Here is a 17,535-nt window from a genome sequence, read left to right on the forward strand (position 1 = left end):
CGGTGGAACGTAAAAGGAGACCGACTCGCGGTACGCGGAAAAACCAGTTTTCCGTATGTATTGTTTTACGGAATTACGACGAGTGTGTCTTTCGTACACAACAGGCCAGCAGAAGACGCGCGGTCGGTAGATGGGACGAGATGGTAAGAAGCGTCGCGCGGACCAGGGCAGACGACCTCGAGAGGTGAGTCTGTCCGCATGTCTCTTTCTCTCTTTCTTTATTTCTTTTTTCTTCTTGTTGCAGGTATTTCGGAGTGAACCGGGGGCAGCAGGTTTGACAAGGCGAAGGCACAGGGTGTGCACGCGCGCGATCACGGTCGAGGCTACTTGGCCATCCACGAAACAAGCGAAAACAACCGCGAGAGACCTCTAGGGGGGGCCTAGCGAAGGCTATTTTCGGTCGAGTCCGCGGAAATGGAACCATGACGAGAGGCTCTCGTGTCGCGGCTTCGGGGGTAATGAATACATGTACCTACGAATAAAAGACTGACTACCATTTCTTGGGAAGAATTTTTCTTCTAAATTCTTCGCCCTCGACATCATTGACGGTCTTGTTCGACGATCTACGAAATGGTATTCACCTGATTGGGACAAGTCGTGTCTGGTTGGGAATGTCAAGAGATTGTTGAATGGGTCGAAAGGGACTACCTACTCGAAATTGGGACAGAAATTATAATAGAGTCTGATATTGGGACCATACTCCCGGCCAAGCCTGACATTATGCCGAGAGTTTCGCTCAGACCCAAATTCTTGTTTGGGCCCGAAACTGAAACCGAATCTTTGTCAGGGTTGAGGCTAAACTTGGGCCTTAATTCAAGACCGAAATGAAGCCTAAATCCTAGATCTAGCCCGAAATGAATACTGCAGTCTAGAGTAGGTCCGAAATGAGGCCCAAATCCAACATATAGTTGAAATATAATCAGAGTTTCAGCAATACAATATTAAAGTATACATCAACTAAAATCACTGGGGAGTCCAGGAACTCGATCTAAATAAACTCGAGCGTAAACGTAAACAAGCAGAAAAATCATGGCACGTCACAGATGTGACTCACCCTCGGCTTTCCACGTCCTTTATCTCGCAATTCTTTGTACCGACCGTAAATAAAAAAAACAAATCATTAAACAGATCATCTATCTTTAACAAAATTCCAATAACGATACATCCTCGGCCAATCTAGTAATTTATTACTAGACAGTGAATATTAACACAGAATCATATATATTTACAGCTTAATTTATAAAAAAAAGACAACTGAATACAAGCGCACATACTTTCGATTCTATTAGATTAAAAATACAACGAAAATATTATTCAGCTTTTTTGAATTTTTTCAAGCACGCTTCAATAATCGAGCACATGGTACCGGTCTAGAAAACCGAATTTTTCCTTTGTTCCGCATTTCAAACACTTAAATCCAAGTATTTCGGTTGATCTCAGTAAACACTTCACTTTTACTTTTTCTATCAAATATTCTGTCGAAAGCGGTCAAACAGTCCGATCTGATCGTACGACGGAAATGTATGTATAAAACATACATGATATTTGTACGTTTCTACGCGACACAAAGACTCTCTATTCGAAACCGTGGTAGAGAAAAAATAGGTCCTACGTCACCATCATAGGAAGCCCGAGGACGCGGGTCAAAAATTCTCCGGGCGCGTCGAAAAATCATATCGTGGGACGACGCGAGGGCGGAGAAAAAGAAACTGGAAGGGTTCTCTCTCACCTGTTGAAGGTCTGCTCGTACTGTTTGATCTCGCGGCGGGACAGCTCGTGGAATTCTGTATAAACGTTCACGAATTTGTACTGCTTTTTCACCTCCTTCCCTTCCTCGAGCTCGTCGTTGATCCTCTGCCGCCTGCTGAGCAGATTACTGAGTTCCGCGTCCGCTGGCATCTTCCTGTCGATGTATATAACCTTTTTTCTCGATTTTCGTCGATCGGTTAACCTTCACGATCGCGTATCACAAAATATAATTTGGTCGACGTCGCGATCTACGTGTCAATGATACCTGAGAATTCGCGTGAAAGGACTCGAGAAATTGCGGGTGCAGTGAAACGAAACGAGATTTGGAAGGAATTATTGTGTTATCTGTCAAATACGAGGGTCGATACGGAGCAACGAGACACACCAACCGGCCGGCGCCGTGAGCCAGCATGGACTGACGGTGCGCCGCGCTGCTCCAGTCCTAGAGGCACCTTTGGAGACCAGTGACGTTGCGGAAAGGGGCTGCGAGGGCGCTGCTGTCGATACTCCGAAAAACAATTCTATAATTTATATCTGTGGCTCGGTGCAAGAAGTGCAGAAATATTATACATAGAATGATATCGATACAAGGCTTCGATGAATTAACCTTCGAAGAATTTACTCGATAACCTCGTAAACGGTGTAAGGTAAAAACCAGAAAAAAAAATCAAATAAAGATAATGGTCTTCCCTTAACAAATTTGTGAGTCACTGCATTAGGTGTACAAATTAATTCGTGGCCTTCTTTCCTCACATTTCTTGTTTATTCGCAAAAAAAAAAACGAAATACAGTGTAGTTTTGAAAATGTTCCCCACCACTTTCTACACGTTTACGTCATTTCTAGGGCAGTTAGTGAATCCTCTCTCGATAAAAATGTTGACGATTTTGACTCAATAATTAATTGTGGGGTCCACTAATTAATTTGTACACCTAATATAATATTAATTTTAAATAACTGAATTATAGAATTTATACATTTTAAGTGAAAATAAAGATTCATTCATAAACATTCACGATGGTCGAAAGTAACCAAAATAAAACTCTCGTCACGAATATTGGTTACCGCGTACCCCAAAAACAATTCCTGTCATCAATAATAATTTTCATCATTGATAATGGTTATTCATAACCAAAAAAAAATTCCGTCATCGATAATTGTTATTGATAATAAAATTGTTAATGATTATTCGTAACCAAAATCATTCACACAAAGATATTAACTTATACCTTCACTTTTTAAATTTTGATTATCCCAGTTAGGTCTCTGATGTTCCATGTCCAGATACAGGATCGTCCTCATCACCTGCGTCGTACAACATGCTCAAGTACATCAAAATAGACACCGTCGAGTATTTCTTATTATAGGACGAGTCCTGGATTATTGACAATTCTCGTCAGTGGTACGTTAGACGCCGTACTGAAACATTCCTTCGTACAATATACGTGCCAGTCGTTGACTTCTTAAAGGACAAGTGTTACAAGAGAACCGAGACAGAAACGTTAATCGTGCGTGTACCATATCATGAAGAGCACGAGGACGGTTCTTGGGAATAGCAAGACTTACTGAGTCCAATTTCGATATTCTTTTAACAATCACCAAAGAGAAGCATACTCTGTGATGAGAACATCGTAAGGATCTTCTCCAGAAGACCATTGATTGCTGTGGCTCAAGAGTTCTTCTGGTCGAAAGAGCTCTGGACCCTCTTGGTGATACCAAAAATCGTGTTTCTTGGGAATAGCAAGAATTACCGAGTCCAAGGATGTCCTCTTCGTCCGATAATTCACAGAGCAGCCAAGTAAGGTTGAAAAGAGGTTCGGTTTTCTGCAGCACACCAGTGAAAACTGTCTGCAGGAAGACCAGCATTGGTTTCTCGACGGTCAGCAACGGATCCTCGTCCAGCGTGAACACTGAACAGAATGTGTTGAAAAATAAATGGAAAGCACAGAGAAAGGAAGACAAGCAATTGAGAAAGGATCGTAAGAAGAAGAAGAAGATAACGTTACGAGAGTCGTCTGACAGCGATTGGATAACGGAACGGATACTATTGGACGATGAGAAGGAAAATCGGCAGCCGAATGAGACGGATATTGTTCACACGACACCAGAGGATGTGTTGTACATGGGCATAGGATCACCGGAACGTCTTCGAAGAGCTGAAGTATTTCTTGATAAACTTTTAGATTCGCCGACTATTTTACCCCATCGAAGGGAGGATAAAGCTCCTAGGAAGATAGATCTGGAGGACAGGACGCTCTTGCCTTTGATCGATCTACCCCCTCTTCAATATCACTTCGATGATAGCGACGAGGAAGAAGAACTAAAACTACGTAAATTACAGTCTTATTTTTTTTTATTATACAAACCTTATTTGCGATCGAATTTCAGTGTACCAGCAGAACCCGAAAACATGTCCAGGTGCAAGAGATCGAAAGAAACAGAAAAAGAAAATATCGATCGACAAGACCAAACGATGGTTGGTGGATATGAAGATCCCTACAGCGTCGGCTGATCTTCTTTGGGATCAATATATGCAGGCACATCCTGAAGAAATGGTCAAATATGCTGCTAGATGCTCCAGAGTGGAATCATCGTCATCTGGACAACAGAAAAAAAGTCTAAATAAAGGTAAGCGATAATATACAGTTACCAAATTAATGTAGCGTATGCAGTGTTGGGCATTATTGATTCAATGTTTATTTACATAATTATTTAAATAGAAGTGTATTTGTTATTTGGGAATTCGAATAACAGACGGAAATAAATTGGCTACGCCTATGATTTCGATGTTCTGATTTTCATTTCCGTGGGATTGAAATATTAGTCGATCAGTCGGTTCTAATATACCTATTCCATAATCCTTTAATGTGTTCAAACTCATCTGATAGTAAAATTATTAATCCTGATTAGGTCGTCGTTCGGAATTATGGCCGGAATTAGGGATACCAAAGCATATGACTATAGCACGTGGATACTTGAATAAATTTATGAAGAAATCCATTCGAACGTATAACGACGTGTATAACTTTCCTGAACCCCCCGTGGACTGGGAATTTCAAAGAAATCCCGAAACAGGAGCTCCAAATATAAGTTTAAACGAATATCTCCTGAAATGCAAGAACCGAAAGCAAGACGAGGATATAGAGGCGGCTGGTCCGTCTTGCTCGAGAAACAACAGACATACCAAAAAAAATATGAAATATTTGAAAAAACGACCATACAAAAATATAGATAAAAAGAAAGCCGTTCGTAAGGTTTACAGCTCAGACTCTAAGAATCCTGAGTTGGTATCGGTAGATGTGTCAGATGAAGAATTGGACAGAATTCTTGAAATTCGTTCGTTTGAGTTGCTATTGGACGAAATTGAAGAGAAAACGGCTGCTAAGGAAAAGTCCTGTCAAGGCTTGAATCGAGAATCACAAGAAAATTCAACAGAAATCACGCGGAAAAGAAGGAGTGAAGGCGAAAAAAACGTTGCGAAGCGACCAAAAATGGCGGCGAAAAACAAACCTGTGATCAGATCTATAGAAACATTGAAGAGGAAGTATTATAAAGAGGGAGAGAATCATTGGCGAATTACTTGAACAATTTGTACTTCGTTAAAGTACTCTGTCCAATTTGTATTATGGTTTGATGAGCCATAGTAATTCAATATCGTCAAGTATTGAATACCTATCGATCGTGTTTGTTGGCGTAAAAAGAAGAAAAAACATTTATATTAAAACTTTGCATATAGAAAACTTTATCTTGTGAAATTTGTATTATCAAGTTTTGAATATTTGTAATTAATTTTTTCATGACTACTATTGCGAAATCGAAGAATTGTACGCTCTTTTACAATTTATAATTGAATTTTCGATTGCATATATTATTTTGATTCTATGTATAGTTTATTATTGTTCTGTTGAAAAAAAATTATTGTTTGAATAAAAATTCATTTGTTAGACGCAAATTAATTATTTCACCTTCTATCATTGATCGAAATGGTTTATTTTATTCGTTTCAATTTATGCATTTGAGACACTGAACTATTTTTTCGTTAGTCTTTTTAAGTTTTACGGATCAAATAAAAACACTCATTTCCTTATATTCTTTAAGGCAAATTCGATTTTATAAGCTACAAGAACGTTACTCTGACAGCTTGCCTAGCCTAGCTTACTTTTAAAGGTAAAGTAAGGCTAGGTATGAATATCTATATACAAACTTTGAAAATGATCGGTTCGTAGAGTAAATGTTTATTTAGAGAAAAATGGATAAATTTTAATGATAGTTTCAAATATTGCTTCCGAGATTTTTCTACTTGATTATTCGATCAAAGATGTCGCCGGATTCGTATTGTTAGACTCTAATTATAGCTTCTCAAGGAGCATTCGAGAAATAAACAGTTTAAATTGAAAATAAAGTTATTGGTTGTGTAATACCGTCTCTGTCCAATTTCTTCTGCCTCTTTCTTTCTTTAGACCGAAGCTAAATAAACGACGCTCGCAGGTTCGGTATGAGTTTCTTTATCGACTTCATACGGAGCGTGTTTCTGAAAATGTTACAGTTAATATGGTTTGGCAAGCGAAGAATCACAAATTCGCTAAGTATTTATGTGAAAACCAACACTGGAAACACGCTCGCTGTTGATCTAGATCCAAAATGGGACATAAAAAACGTGAAAGAAATAGTGGCTTCTCAAATGGGAATATCACCTGAAGACATAAAAATTATATTTGCAGGAAAAGAACTGCACAATTCGACAATTATAGAGGTAAATATTCTTATTTTACACAACACCAGCCATGACAATCAGTTTTTTCATAATACAGATTAAATTATGTATGATAACCTCACCTGGTTCTAAATTTTCCATTCCTGCATCCATTATTTTATAAATACAAACTTCGTATAGACTAAAAATTTTATTAGTCTTTTGTGCCTTGTTATATTTCATACCCTGTAATATTTATCCGGTGTTACTGTAGGAATGCGATTTGGGACAACAGAGTATCTTGCACGCTATTAGAACTCCACCTCAAAGACTCAATAGAAGTAAAGATACAAGTACCATTGAAGAATCTTCAGAACTGTCCGAGTTAAGCGATAGCGGTGGCAAGCCGATGAATGAAACTCTTACCGATTTACCTTTAGACGAATCAGATTTACAAGAGAATTCATCGATGGAAGGTAGAATAATTGTAGTCTTTTAAAGGGTAAAGATACATGGTCAAGTGCATACCTATTAATATATAATATTTTCAATAGCTCAATTTGTTTTCATATTCTTTCTGTTTGCAGAGTATCAGGACAATCGGGCACATTTTTTTGTATTTTGTTCATCACCCTGCAAGGCAGTCACAACAGGAAAATTAAGAGTAAGATGTTCAACCTGTAATACTGGCGCTGTTACTGTAGATAGAGATCCACAGTGTTGGCCAGACGTGCTCATGCCAAGAAGAATAACAGTTCACTGTGAAAATGACTTGTGTCCAGCACCTGCAACAATTTCTGATGATACAGAATCTCAAGTTCTGTACGCTCATTTCTATTTCAAATGTGCAAAGCATGCCAGCCTTGGTGAACAAGATGAAGCAGTTCCGTTGTATCTCATAAAACCAAATTTAAGGAAAATACCTTGCTTGGCATGCACAGATGTTAGGTGATTACTTTAACGCATACATACAGTAGAAGAAGCATGAGATTCTCATACATTTAATTGTGTTACAGAGACACAGTATTGGTCTTCCCATGCGAAGCAGGTCATGTAACTTGTATCGATTGCTTTAAAGATTACTGTTCAGTTCGTTTAGGAGAACGTCAGTTTCAGTTCGATGAGGTTAAAGGATACTACACTCTTCCATGTCCAGCAGGATGCTCAGATTCTTTAATTCCAGAGGTTCATCATTTTCATCTCCTTACTTCAGAGCAGGTACTCGATGAACACTATGAGATTATCACAATCCTTTCAGGCATTAATAGTATGTGTATTATTTAGTACGATCAGTATCAGAGATTTAGTACAGAAGAATATGTTTTGCGCGTCGGTGGTCTTTTGTGTCCAAGACCAGACTGCGGAATGGGTATTATACCAGCTTCTCCAGATGATGGTAGCGATAACGAAGAATGCAGGAAAATCCAGTGCATTGGTGGCTGTGGAGTAAGTATATATGTATAAAACATATTATAAGTTATGCAAGTGTTTACTAATCGATAAAAATGTTATCATAATATTTTGTCGGCAGTACGTCTTCTGTAGAAGATGCTTACAAGGATTCCATGTAGGGGATTGTGAACTGCAGCCATCTTCCAATACAATACAGAAATCTGGCAGATATACCGTGGACCCGCAAAGAGCTAAAGATGTACTTAAAGCAATATTTATCTAGATTCTACTTGTTCTGTTATCGGAAATTTATGCCATGATATTCTTTGTAGGCAAAATGGGACGAAGCTAGCAAAAAAACTATACAAATATCAACGAAACCGTGTCCAAAATGCAGGACGCCGACGGAAAGAGATGGTGCTTACAATATCACATAAAGAATAAACGTTACAATACAGTAATTGTTCGATATTAATAAGAAATATTTTTTAGGAGGATGTATGCATATGGTTTGTACAAGATCGGGTTGTGGTTACCATTGGTGTTGGGTATGTCAGACACAATGGACGAGGGAATGCATGGGTAATCATTGGTTTGGTTAATATTTAACCGATATTTAGAAATGTATTGTAATATTAATAATTTATACAAATGTAAAGAGAGAGAAAATTTGCATACACTATTTTTATGAATAACTAGATACTAGTGAAATTAAGGACACATCCAGGAAGGAATAGAATTTAGATTTTCTCCAAGGAGAATTAAATTTTTTTACGTCCTTTCTACCAATTGTACTATTTTGTGAATATATAATCAATTTATTAAAATTCTTTTTGCTTTCTAGAAACTTGATTATTATTTATAAATTAATCGTTGTGTATATATATAACCGTTACAAATTCATATCTCGACGTGAACTGTAAATTATTACCAACTAAATGTAGAACTGTTTTTATTTTGGTCACGAATAAATAATTGTACGTCTTTTATGAGCAATTACACGATTTTATTGCACTTCTCTGAACTCCAAGAAAGAAACGGTACTATGCACGTTCGGTATACTTTATTGTAATAATTATACTATCCAAATACATACCATTTAAAAATATTAAGACACGATCTTAGGACGGATTGATTTCTCGGAAATCGAAATCGAATTAATCGATTACGAAATTCTTAAAGTACTGTACTCAAACAGTTTGCAATATCTACAAACTGTCCGATTAATCCCAATACAAACGTTAACGCACAGTTTTGTCCATCATTATCTTTATACAATAATTCCTCGATGAACGCGACACGAACAACGGCGTTAGTCCCACCATTAGGACGGCCCCCTTCTGGAACCAATCGAAACAGAGTAACCAAAAGCTAAGCAGAGGCTCGGCTTCGTGCAAAAAGCAAATTTATGAGAAGTTGAAAACCTTTCCGCCTTGCCATAAATGCTCCGAAGAGGATCCGAGTCCGTCCCATTCATCGAAACATTACTGTATATTGCCTATACGTTTCGGCTCAAATTAGGAAATTCATCCCATGCTTACGAATGATTAAGGGGTTTCTCTAAATAAAGGCTCTGCTTGTCGAAAAATTGTAATTCCCGAAAAAGATAGCCCTTTCAAACTTGTCGACAAGGATTGTTTCCGTTACATACCCCCTCAATCTTCAAATGTCTAATTTATTTATCTCATACTTATTTAATCACCTAATTATCAGAACAACTGTAGAAACCATGAAACAGCAACGCTCTACCATAAATAAAACTAACTGTGATCACATACTTAAATCAAATCGCTGTAGTTTGCGGAGCAGGCGGCGGTGTCAGTGGTGTCCAACCGGTGGTCTGATGATCATTGGTCGCCATGTCGGATTCCTGTCTATGATGTCTGTCGATCACCGTTGTCAGATATCGTCTGTTCTCGTCCGGTTGCACGTCGTTCAATGTGTCTGCGCTTTGATCATTGTAACTGACCGATATATGGTGTTCCTTCGAGGGCGCATCGTACTCCACGCTGACAGGGGACACCGTTCCAGTCGGTTGTAACGGTTGCAAGTGTAACATCTGCGGATGATGGTGTTGCTGGTGACGGTCGGGCGTTGTGGACTGAACTGGAGACGCTTGGTACTCGTGAACATATTCATCAACTGGAGGACCCGTGTCTGGCCCGCTGGGATGCAAAGAATGATGTAGTCCACTGTGTGGAACCGAGGCGTAAGATGACATTTGATGATGCAAGTGTAGATTCAGGTTCAAGTACGGCTGTTGTTGCTGCTGTTGCTGTTCTGAGAGTGTGCTGGGATGAATCCAAGTGGAGGTATCGGTGCAATGGCCATGTTCTTGAGGGACAGAAGCTAGGTTCGATGGAATGTACAAAGCACATCCTGTGGCTGTAGTTGGCGATGATGTGCCAACAACACCTCTGCTGAACACTGTATGTGACGATGAAGTTGGTGATGGGGATGGAGATGTGGGCCACTCTTGAGCAGGTGGTAAACAAGCTGGACTCAGGTTCTGAAGTGATTCTGGGCTACGCGGTGACCATCCTGAGGCTGTCACATATGCTGTGGAATGGAGAAGTTGTACTGGACCATATGGATCTGCACGCTGCTCTGTAATGAAGATTTGGGTACATGCAACTTTTGGGTACATGAACTGTTTCTGTATCCTAGACAGATCCATTGGAATAAATCTCACGGAGTTATATAATATCCTAGGAAGAAGGTATCTTTGGTTAGGTATTCTCCTGTTTCTCATCGCTATTTCTTAACTCTTCTGAGCGTCTTGCATGTTATACTTAGGGAATGAGGTATAATGTTGTGTATAGCTAAATTTTATTGTATCTTCTCTTGCTGTAAATTCTTCGGATATTAAAGAAACATATAAACAGTACATGCAATATTCCTCTGTTATTAATCGCCTCGTTTAGACTCTTTATCATTTCGAAATTGATCTTACCGTCTTGTATATACTTATGTCTCAACGCATAAGGTGTGGATCTGCAGGTGTTCCTGTGACCAGCGGTAGAAACTGTGCAGGAATTCGACAGATGATTGTTGACCGTCACCGATGCTTGATTTTGCGCGGCTGCGATGGCCGTCGCTGTATTGTATTCGTATCCCATAGTGGTTTGAGGCAAAAACCAAGCGCCTGTGTCTGTAACCCACCATATACCGATCCATGTAAATCGGACAAAAAGAAAACTTTCAACTATATATTCTAGAATATCCACTCGTTCAACTTACACTGTGGATAAATCTGTGGATCAGCGGGCCTTTCCTTAGCGTCCAGGAACGCTTTTGCAAAAGGGTTGTATTTGATCTTCAAATTCGTCACTTCTTCGTTTTGGTATGCGGTTACTGCTATGAACTGCGTCTCTGGATACCGATACGTGAGCACCTGGACTTCCATAGATGAATTAAATTAATTTTCAATCAATTCTCTGTCTTGAAGACGTCCATTTTACGGCTATTTAAGATGCCTTTAGGACGTCTTCAAGGGGTCATTAGGCGTCATGTGCTATCTGGGTTGTAGAAGGTCCATATCCGTACCGTTCTTTGCTCCACAGCGTCCACACGAACCAGATGAACCCGTGGTTCGTACTTGTGCAACGAGTTCAGCATTATCTGCCCGCTCCCGTTAGTCTTGTTCGTCAGTTTCACTTTGGCGAACGACACCGCTTCCTTCATCCAATGGGAACCGAAGTTCGGGCTCTCCGGATGTATGTAGATCGGATTCGGTGGCGCAACTTCCGCTTTTCCACCAGGCACCCACTCTCCGTTCACATATTTCCACCTGATGGAAACATGATTTTATACATTTTGTACAAAATTGCATGCCTTGATTCTTAAGATTTCGAACTCTACGATTGGTCCCACAAACAATTGAGCAAAGTTACAGAAGTATTGTCAGATTCCCAGATTTTTTTAATTTACCTGTGCGGATCCACCTGAACGAACTCCAGCAGAAGAGTGTACATAGCTTTCGGCTCCAGTCCCCTGGCGACCACCTTCACAACCGGAAACATTCGTCTGAAAGCAGAGGACACAAAAATGAAGAATCCATTCTGAGACAGAGGTGTATCCAACGTGTAACCTTTATATTAGGACGATTGTACCCAGCTAGCGCATGACGCCTTAACGACAACCATTTTACGGCTATTTTAGGTCTCATGCACCTATAAGCCGTTTTCAAAGCGGCATTAGGCGTCATGTGCTATCTAGGCATAGATAAAAATATGAAAAAAAAAAAAAAATGAAACGAATATCTATTAGTTGCACGTCGGAATACAAAAGTAATCCCGAAAAGAAACTTAGGACTTTTGCACAACTCTAAAAGAAGAAAATTGGATTTTGCCTCTCCCCCCTGGAAGAAAAAAAATTGGATTTTGCGCCACCCCAGAAGAAAAATATTGGATTTTGCCACCCCCCCCCTGGGAGAAAAAAAATTAAATTGCCCCCCCCCCGACTAATAACCTGGCTACGCCTATGGATAGGACTGGTCTGTGCCTATTCCGTTCATCTTTATCTGTAACCGAATACCCATTACCTGGCCCGATACCAGCTACCACGGGACATTTTGTAAAATGATAAAGAACCCGCGGCGGGTCGTGGCAACATTTCATAAACACTAATGAAAGTAACGCCGGACGAGCACGGGGGCCCGATCGGCGGAGAAGAATCGGAGCCGCCAGCAATAAAACTACGATAGCCCCACGTAAAAACATTCTCTCGATTGGGACTGATGTATACCTGCGGGACACTTGGTCGATTGCTATGAAACAGGCTCGGTCGACAAAACCGTAATCGTTTTTAAATAATACACACGAATCGTAAAAGTGATCCGTTCCACGGCACGCCGGGTTATCTTTTGATCCGCCGGCTCTGAGCTTCGAACGATTTCCATTTGACAACTTGATCAGTCGAATTTCCGTTCTTCAGTTTTCTATCGCCCATGAATAATTCCTGCTTTATTAAAAATTATGACACATTAACATTAGGCTATTAGATAGTCCCCTGTGTGTTTAATGGTGAACAGATTTCGGGTTTCTGTTTGGCGGATCTATTGAAAAAATAGATCTTCGTAGTGAAAGGAAAGATTGACGATTGATTCTGTGGAGGAATTATTTTCGTTGACTAATGGACTGCTGTATGAGGATGAAAAATTGTTCTTGTTTCTACTTATCTGTTTTTGTATCTTAGAGTTAACCCTTGAACGGTGGTTGACGAGTTTACTCGTCATAATTATATTTTGTTACAATTCAATTCAAATTTACAGTAGGTGCATTTACTCTGCGTTCAACGAGTATACTCGTCATCCCTTGATTTTAATTATCCACGCAAGTGAACGTTTCGAAAAAAAAATTCCACCGTTAAAGGGCTAATAGTTTGCATTGTTTTATGAACTGGAAAGGAAGTTGAAGAGGTATTAAATTGTTTTTTTCCCTGTACACGGTACACTGGGGTCGCGTGAATCATCTAAAGTCTCGTAACGTTTCGCAACGATCATTTTTCCACTCACCGTAGACATTTTTCCTACGGCGGTGGTACATATGAACTATTATTTTTACCTTCTGCCTTGTTGGCACCGACGCTCTAATTAATACATTTTTACGCACCACGGAGAGCCATCTTTGCTACGGATCTTTCGACGCTCCTCCGACTCGAAATACACGTAACATACATGCATCTTCGATCCTTCGAGCAAATCAATTATCTTCCTTGGGTATATAAATTTTAAAAAGTATCTCGTGTCCCTGGGACAATATCAAAATGGTCAATTTAAGGCCAGAATATGGACATCTAGTGAAAATTATTCATATCATGCTTAAAGGCCCGTTTAAACTATCATAAATAAATTCCTCTTGGACCAATACAAATGTTAATTACAGAGTTTCTAGGTAAAACAGTAAGGGGGACATCACTTTTCAAGTATAAATTAGGATAAAGTTGTCTAATATGAGACCAATTTCTTCATAACTCTCGACTAAGAACACTTTTATTAAAATTCGATACTCGTTTCAGAAGTAAGATACACTACCTACCAAACGTATGGGACCAGGTAGAGTTTATATAGGGTTATATAGGGCGAAGGTTCACCCGAAAATACCAGTATGATACCGATATTTTACGTTCCGGTAGAAGTCCCTGCCCAAATCTGATCTCTAGTCTCATATCAGGAGAGGTTTCGTATTAGACAACTTTATCCTACATCAACTGGTAATAATTTCACGCACAATTCCACCCAGCTCACCTTCCATTCTTCGTGACGATCATCTCGTTGGTGAGACACTGGAACTTAGTCCACAGATCCCTGTCCTCCAGTGACAAAGAAAGAGGCAGACCCTGGCTACCAGTGATCGTCATACCGATATTCTGCCCGGAGATCACCGTTCTATCCTCGTTCTGCTCCTCGTGATCCCCTTCGGGGCTGGAACGACTTCTCGCTCTGCTACGATCCCGGTCACGATCCTCGTGGATCTCCCTGTCCCGTTCACGTTCGCAACAGGAGGAACGCGTTGGTGAACCAGGAGTAGTCGCCGACGGCTGCATCTTCCCTCGTTCGCAAATTTCTTCCCGTGATCCACCACTTCTGGTGATCCAGCTGCAAACCGGAAGAGGTTGACACTTTTTCGGTAAAACACTTCGATGACACGATTTCCTGTACGAAGATGAAGAGGATTTTTTTTTTCACACGATCAGGATAGTTTCTATGATTTTATTGTTGGTTCACCAATCAGAAGACGAATCTTCTATTCTGTCTTGACAAATAGTAAACACTTTCTCCTTAAATCACCTCGATTTAGTCGACGACTCGATTTTCTTCACGACCATGAAGAAAACTTCCTTTCTTCACACACCAAGAAGATCGTTCTTCTAATTCAAGGATGTTATCCTCTATCCTGAAGCAGCAAAGATACCTTATCTTAAAGTCCTTACAATTTCTCGTCACTTCACCAAAGGAAAGAACCTTATCCTCAATTTCCAAGAAGCAAAAGACAACTTCTATTCTTCCTCTGCATCCACACCAAGAACATCTGTTTCACAACTTCTTCGCCAACAGAAACACGAACATCTATCCCAAAGGTATATACAAGGATCCTTCAACCTTTAAGAACCCCGCACTTTCTCGTCTAACAAACGCCTTATCCCCAAAGACAAAGACCACACCACATGAAAGGATGTTAAAACCAGCGTAACTCCTCAATCTTCTTTCGACCACGATCACAATAATCCTCGATCAGATAACCCGTTACGCTCTCTAGCCACTTCACCAGCCGGAAGAGCGTTCGCATCCAACCCCGAAAACGAACAACACCAGCAACGGAAGTGTTACAAACCGGACACAGCACGTCCCCCAAATTGTCTTTCAATCGATCCGAATTAACAATCCTCCAGAATGAAAAAAAAAAAAAAAAAAAAGACTATAACAAACGTGGGAAAAGAGGATGACACAGAGGCTCGTCGAGTGCAACGGGGACAGAGAATATCGTCGACGGGTTATGTGTATTCCTCTTCCGTAGACTATTCGACGCGTCGTCCGCGTGGTCGTGGGGCTCGTAACACTTGGGCGCGATATTTCACACTAGCCGGCGAAGACGAGCCGAACTGACTGACATTATATCTTCCCTCTCTGTTCGCGACGTCTTTTTCTGGCCTTCTATTCTTCGCCGATGGATGCCCTCCCTGGTACCCGTCCAATCGATGCACGGAACACACCGTGGTCACCCGTGTTCCGCCGGGTGCTAATTGACGTTCCAAATTAGGAAGCTTCTTGGCCAACATGGCGTCCACCAGGAGATCCCCAGGCGATTGGCTAGGCTGTAGTGGACGTCCTCCCCACCCACCATCGCTGAAAACGATCTAGACGATGGTTTTCCGAGAACAAGAGGGACATTGGTCGACGCCTTTCATTCCTATCCTCCGCCAATCGATGCACGGTACCATTTTACGATTCCACGTCGGGTTGGTCGAGCCTCCGGAGGACCACGAGGGCCTGGGCCAGTCCGCCCACACCGACTGTGGCAGTCGTACTGCGCTCCTCGCTCGTACGCTCGCGCTTGCATCGAGCTTCCCGTCGTTCGTCCTCGCTCAGACGTTTCTTCTTTCTCTATCCGTGGGCCTTGGATGATTTGTTTGTTCCCTTTTTGCCTTCTACATACCGGTGGGTGCTCGCGGTACTGCGGTTGTGAGGCTCCTCTTCTTTCTCATCCTTTACACGTTTCTTCCGCGGCCGGAAGTGCGATGTGGATAGTAGAAATTGCATAGAAGAGGTTGCCCGATGGATCGGAGGGCGACAAGGTTGAGATCCAGTGGTGCTGTTTAGTTGACTGTATTCTTGATGGTCGAGTTCGAGTGTTGAAAACCGTGGTCCACGGGGGAGCTGTAGAAACTACGTCTTCGAGGAGTCTTCCAGGAGGATCCAATGATGGTTGGTAATTGCTAAACATCTTCTTCTTTTGTGTACTGTAGTCTGGATCCAGGCCCGATTAAGATTTTTTGTGACAAAAAAATCTTACCCCATTTGGTTGAAAAAAGGTGGAGGGGAGATTTTTGTAATACAGCATAACAAAATATTGAAAAATTTTAATTTACTTTTAATAAAATTAAGTAACATTTAATCATAGCGAAATGGAAGGTACAGAACGGGGCCCCCCTGAAACGTGCGGTCCCAGGCTACAGCCCCCCCCCCCTAGATTCTCTCTTGCTCCAATGCTGCCTGGACCTGTTGAAATGGTTTCGGTTATTAAATAGTTGAAATATTTGTAAACTGCGTTTCATGAGAGAAAGGACTCGGATCAGATTTTGTAAGCTTTGCGCAGTTCATACTTACTTTCATTGGTGATAGGCACCTACTTTCATTGGTCATTGGCTCTGTTTTCAGTGGAAGGAAAAATGTGGTTATTCGTGTCGCATTCATCGAGGAATCACTGTAAGGTTCCTCGAAAATGTCGTACGAATCAGATTCTTCCACTAGCCAGTTGAAACCAGTCATGAGACAGGTAACATCCAAGAATAGCGACTGATTCCATGATACAACGCAAAACACGCTCTTAATCACGGTTAGATCAGCGTTTATAATTCTTTGATGGACACCAGACGGCGAACAGGTGAAGGTTTCGGGGGGCCAGGGCCGCGAAAAAAACACAGTTAACCGTTCTCGAGACGGTCAGGCCCATCGGTCTGATCCGACCGTTTCGAGTCAAATGACAAAAATCAACAGCAAAGTTGGTTACGTCCGGCCGACCGATGTATCGCGAGAGTAGATATTTGACCAGGACCGTATTCTTTGTTTGCCATCGCTGTACGGGTTTCGGGTTGGTAAAGTAACCATTTCAGAGCCAGCTAGCTAGCCAGCGGCCCGATATTTGTCCGAGTAATTTTGTTTCGAGGGAAAAAGAGCCTCGCGATATATTTGTGCCCCAGGGGGACGTAACGGAGTGTCGTCGGACAGAAACCGTGTGTATATACAATGTGTAGAGATCCAGGATTTGCTCACTATGGTCGTTTTGGTTATTAAACGCGAAACCGTTCAATATTCAAACTGTACGAGCAAATAATCGATATTGGTAACTTATCGGTAAACAACTTACCAAACTAAATTGATGAACTTAACAAACACAGCCTGAATATCGTCTATAACGGTACATTTACAGACTCTGTCGATCGAATAAAGTTGTTTGAGGATGACGATAGGAGGGACGGAACG

At 41.0% G+C, this 17,535-nt stretch overlaps 4 protein-coding genes across 6 annotated transcripts in view; 2 read left to right on the forward strand and 2 right to left on the reverse strand.

Moving 5' to 3' along the window:
- The window catches only part of LOC107194200 (EF-hand domain-containing protein D2 homolog), a 22,473-nt gene extending 18,956 nt beyond the window's left edge, over positions 1-3,517 (reverse strand). The window contains exons 1-3 of one of the 2 annotated variants that reach the window (XM_015583787.1): positions 3,499-3,517; positions 2,977-3,052; positions 1,730-1,903 (exon numbers count right to left, since the gene is read on the reverse strand). In XM_015583787.1, the coding sequence (XP_015439273.1) occupies positions 1,730-1,899 (170 nt within the window). In that variant the 5' untranslated portion in view covers positions 1,900-1,903; positions 2,977-3,052; positions 3,499-3,517. Of the gene's footprint in view, positions 1-1,729; positions 1,904-2,014; positions 2,083-2,976; positions 3,053-3,498 lie in introns of those variants that run through there. The other variant, XM_015583788.1, reaches the window with a different exon arrangement.
- Positions 3,175-5,370, forward strand: LOC107194199. 2 transcript variants are annotated; one of them, XM_015583785.1, is made up of 3 exons: positions 3,175-4,077; positions 4,136-4,375; positions 4,658-5,370. In XM_015583785.1, the coding sequence occupies exons 1-3, from the start codon at positions 3,510-3,512 to the stop codon at positions 5,329-5,331; spliced, it is 1,482 nt and encodes a 493-aa protein (XP_015439271.1). In that variant the 5' UTR covers positions 3,175-3,509; the 3' UTR covers positions 5,332-5,370. The 2 variants fall into 2 exon arrangements, with proteins under 2 accessions (XP_015439271.1, XP_015439272.1); XM_015583786.1 differs by having other exon boundaries at positions 4,166-4,375.
- Positions 5,371-6,242: 872 nt separating this feature from the next.
- On the forward strand, positions 6,243-8,558 carry LOC107194107 (E3 ubiquitin-protein ligase parkin). The gene is made up of 8 exons (XM_015583673.1): positions 6,243-6,500; positions 6,715-6,916; positions 7,028-7,388; positions 7,457-7,658; positions 7,725-7,886; positions 7,972-8,091; positions 8,165-8,249; positions 8,325-8,558. The coding sequence occupies exons 1-8, from the start codon at positions 6,243-6,245 to the stop codon at positions 8,432-8,434; spliced, it is 1,500 nt and encodes a 499-aa protein (XP_015439159.1). The 3' UTR covers positions 8,435-8,558.
- A 1,057-nt stretch (positions 8,559-9,615) lies between these two features.
- LOC107194102 (brachyury protein homolog 1) lies at positions 9,616-14,378 on the reverse strand. Its single transcript, XM_015583668.1, has 6 exons — positions 14,080-14,378; positions 11,763-11,858; positions 11,379-11,622; positions 11,073-11,226; positions 10,786-10,983; positions 9,616-10,439 (listed from the first exon to the last, which is right to left on the reverse strand). Exons 1-6 carry the CDS (start codon positions 14,376-14,378, stop codon positions 9,616-9,618), a joined length of 1,815 nt encoding a protein of 604 aa, XP_015439154.1.
- Positions 14,379-17,535: the final 3,157 nt, after the last annotated feature.

Source organism: Dufourea novaeangliae, unplaced genomic scaffold (genome assembly GCF_001272555.1).
Source record: "Dufourea novaeangliae isolate 0120121106 unplaced genomic scaffold, ASM127255v1 scaffold21, whole genome shotgun sequence".
NCBI lineage: Eukaryota > Metazoa > Arthropoda > Insecta > Hymenoptera > Halictidae > Dufourea > Dufourea novaeangliae.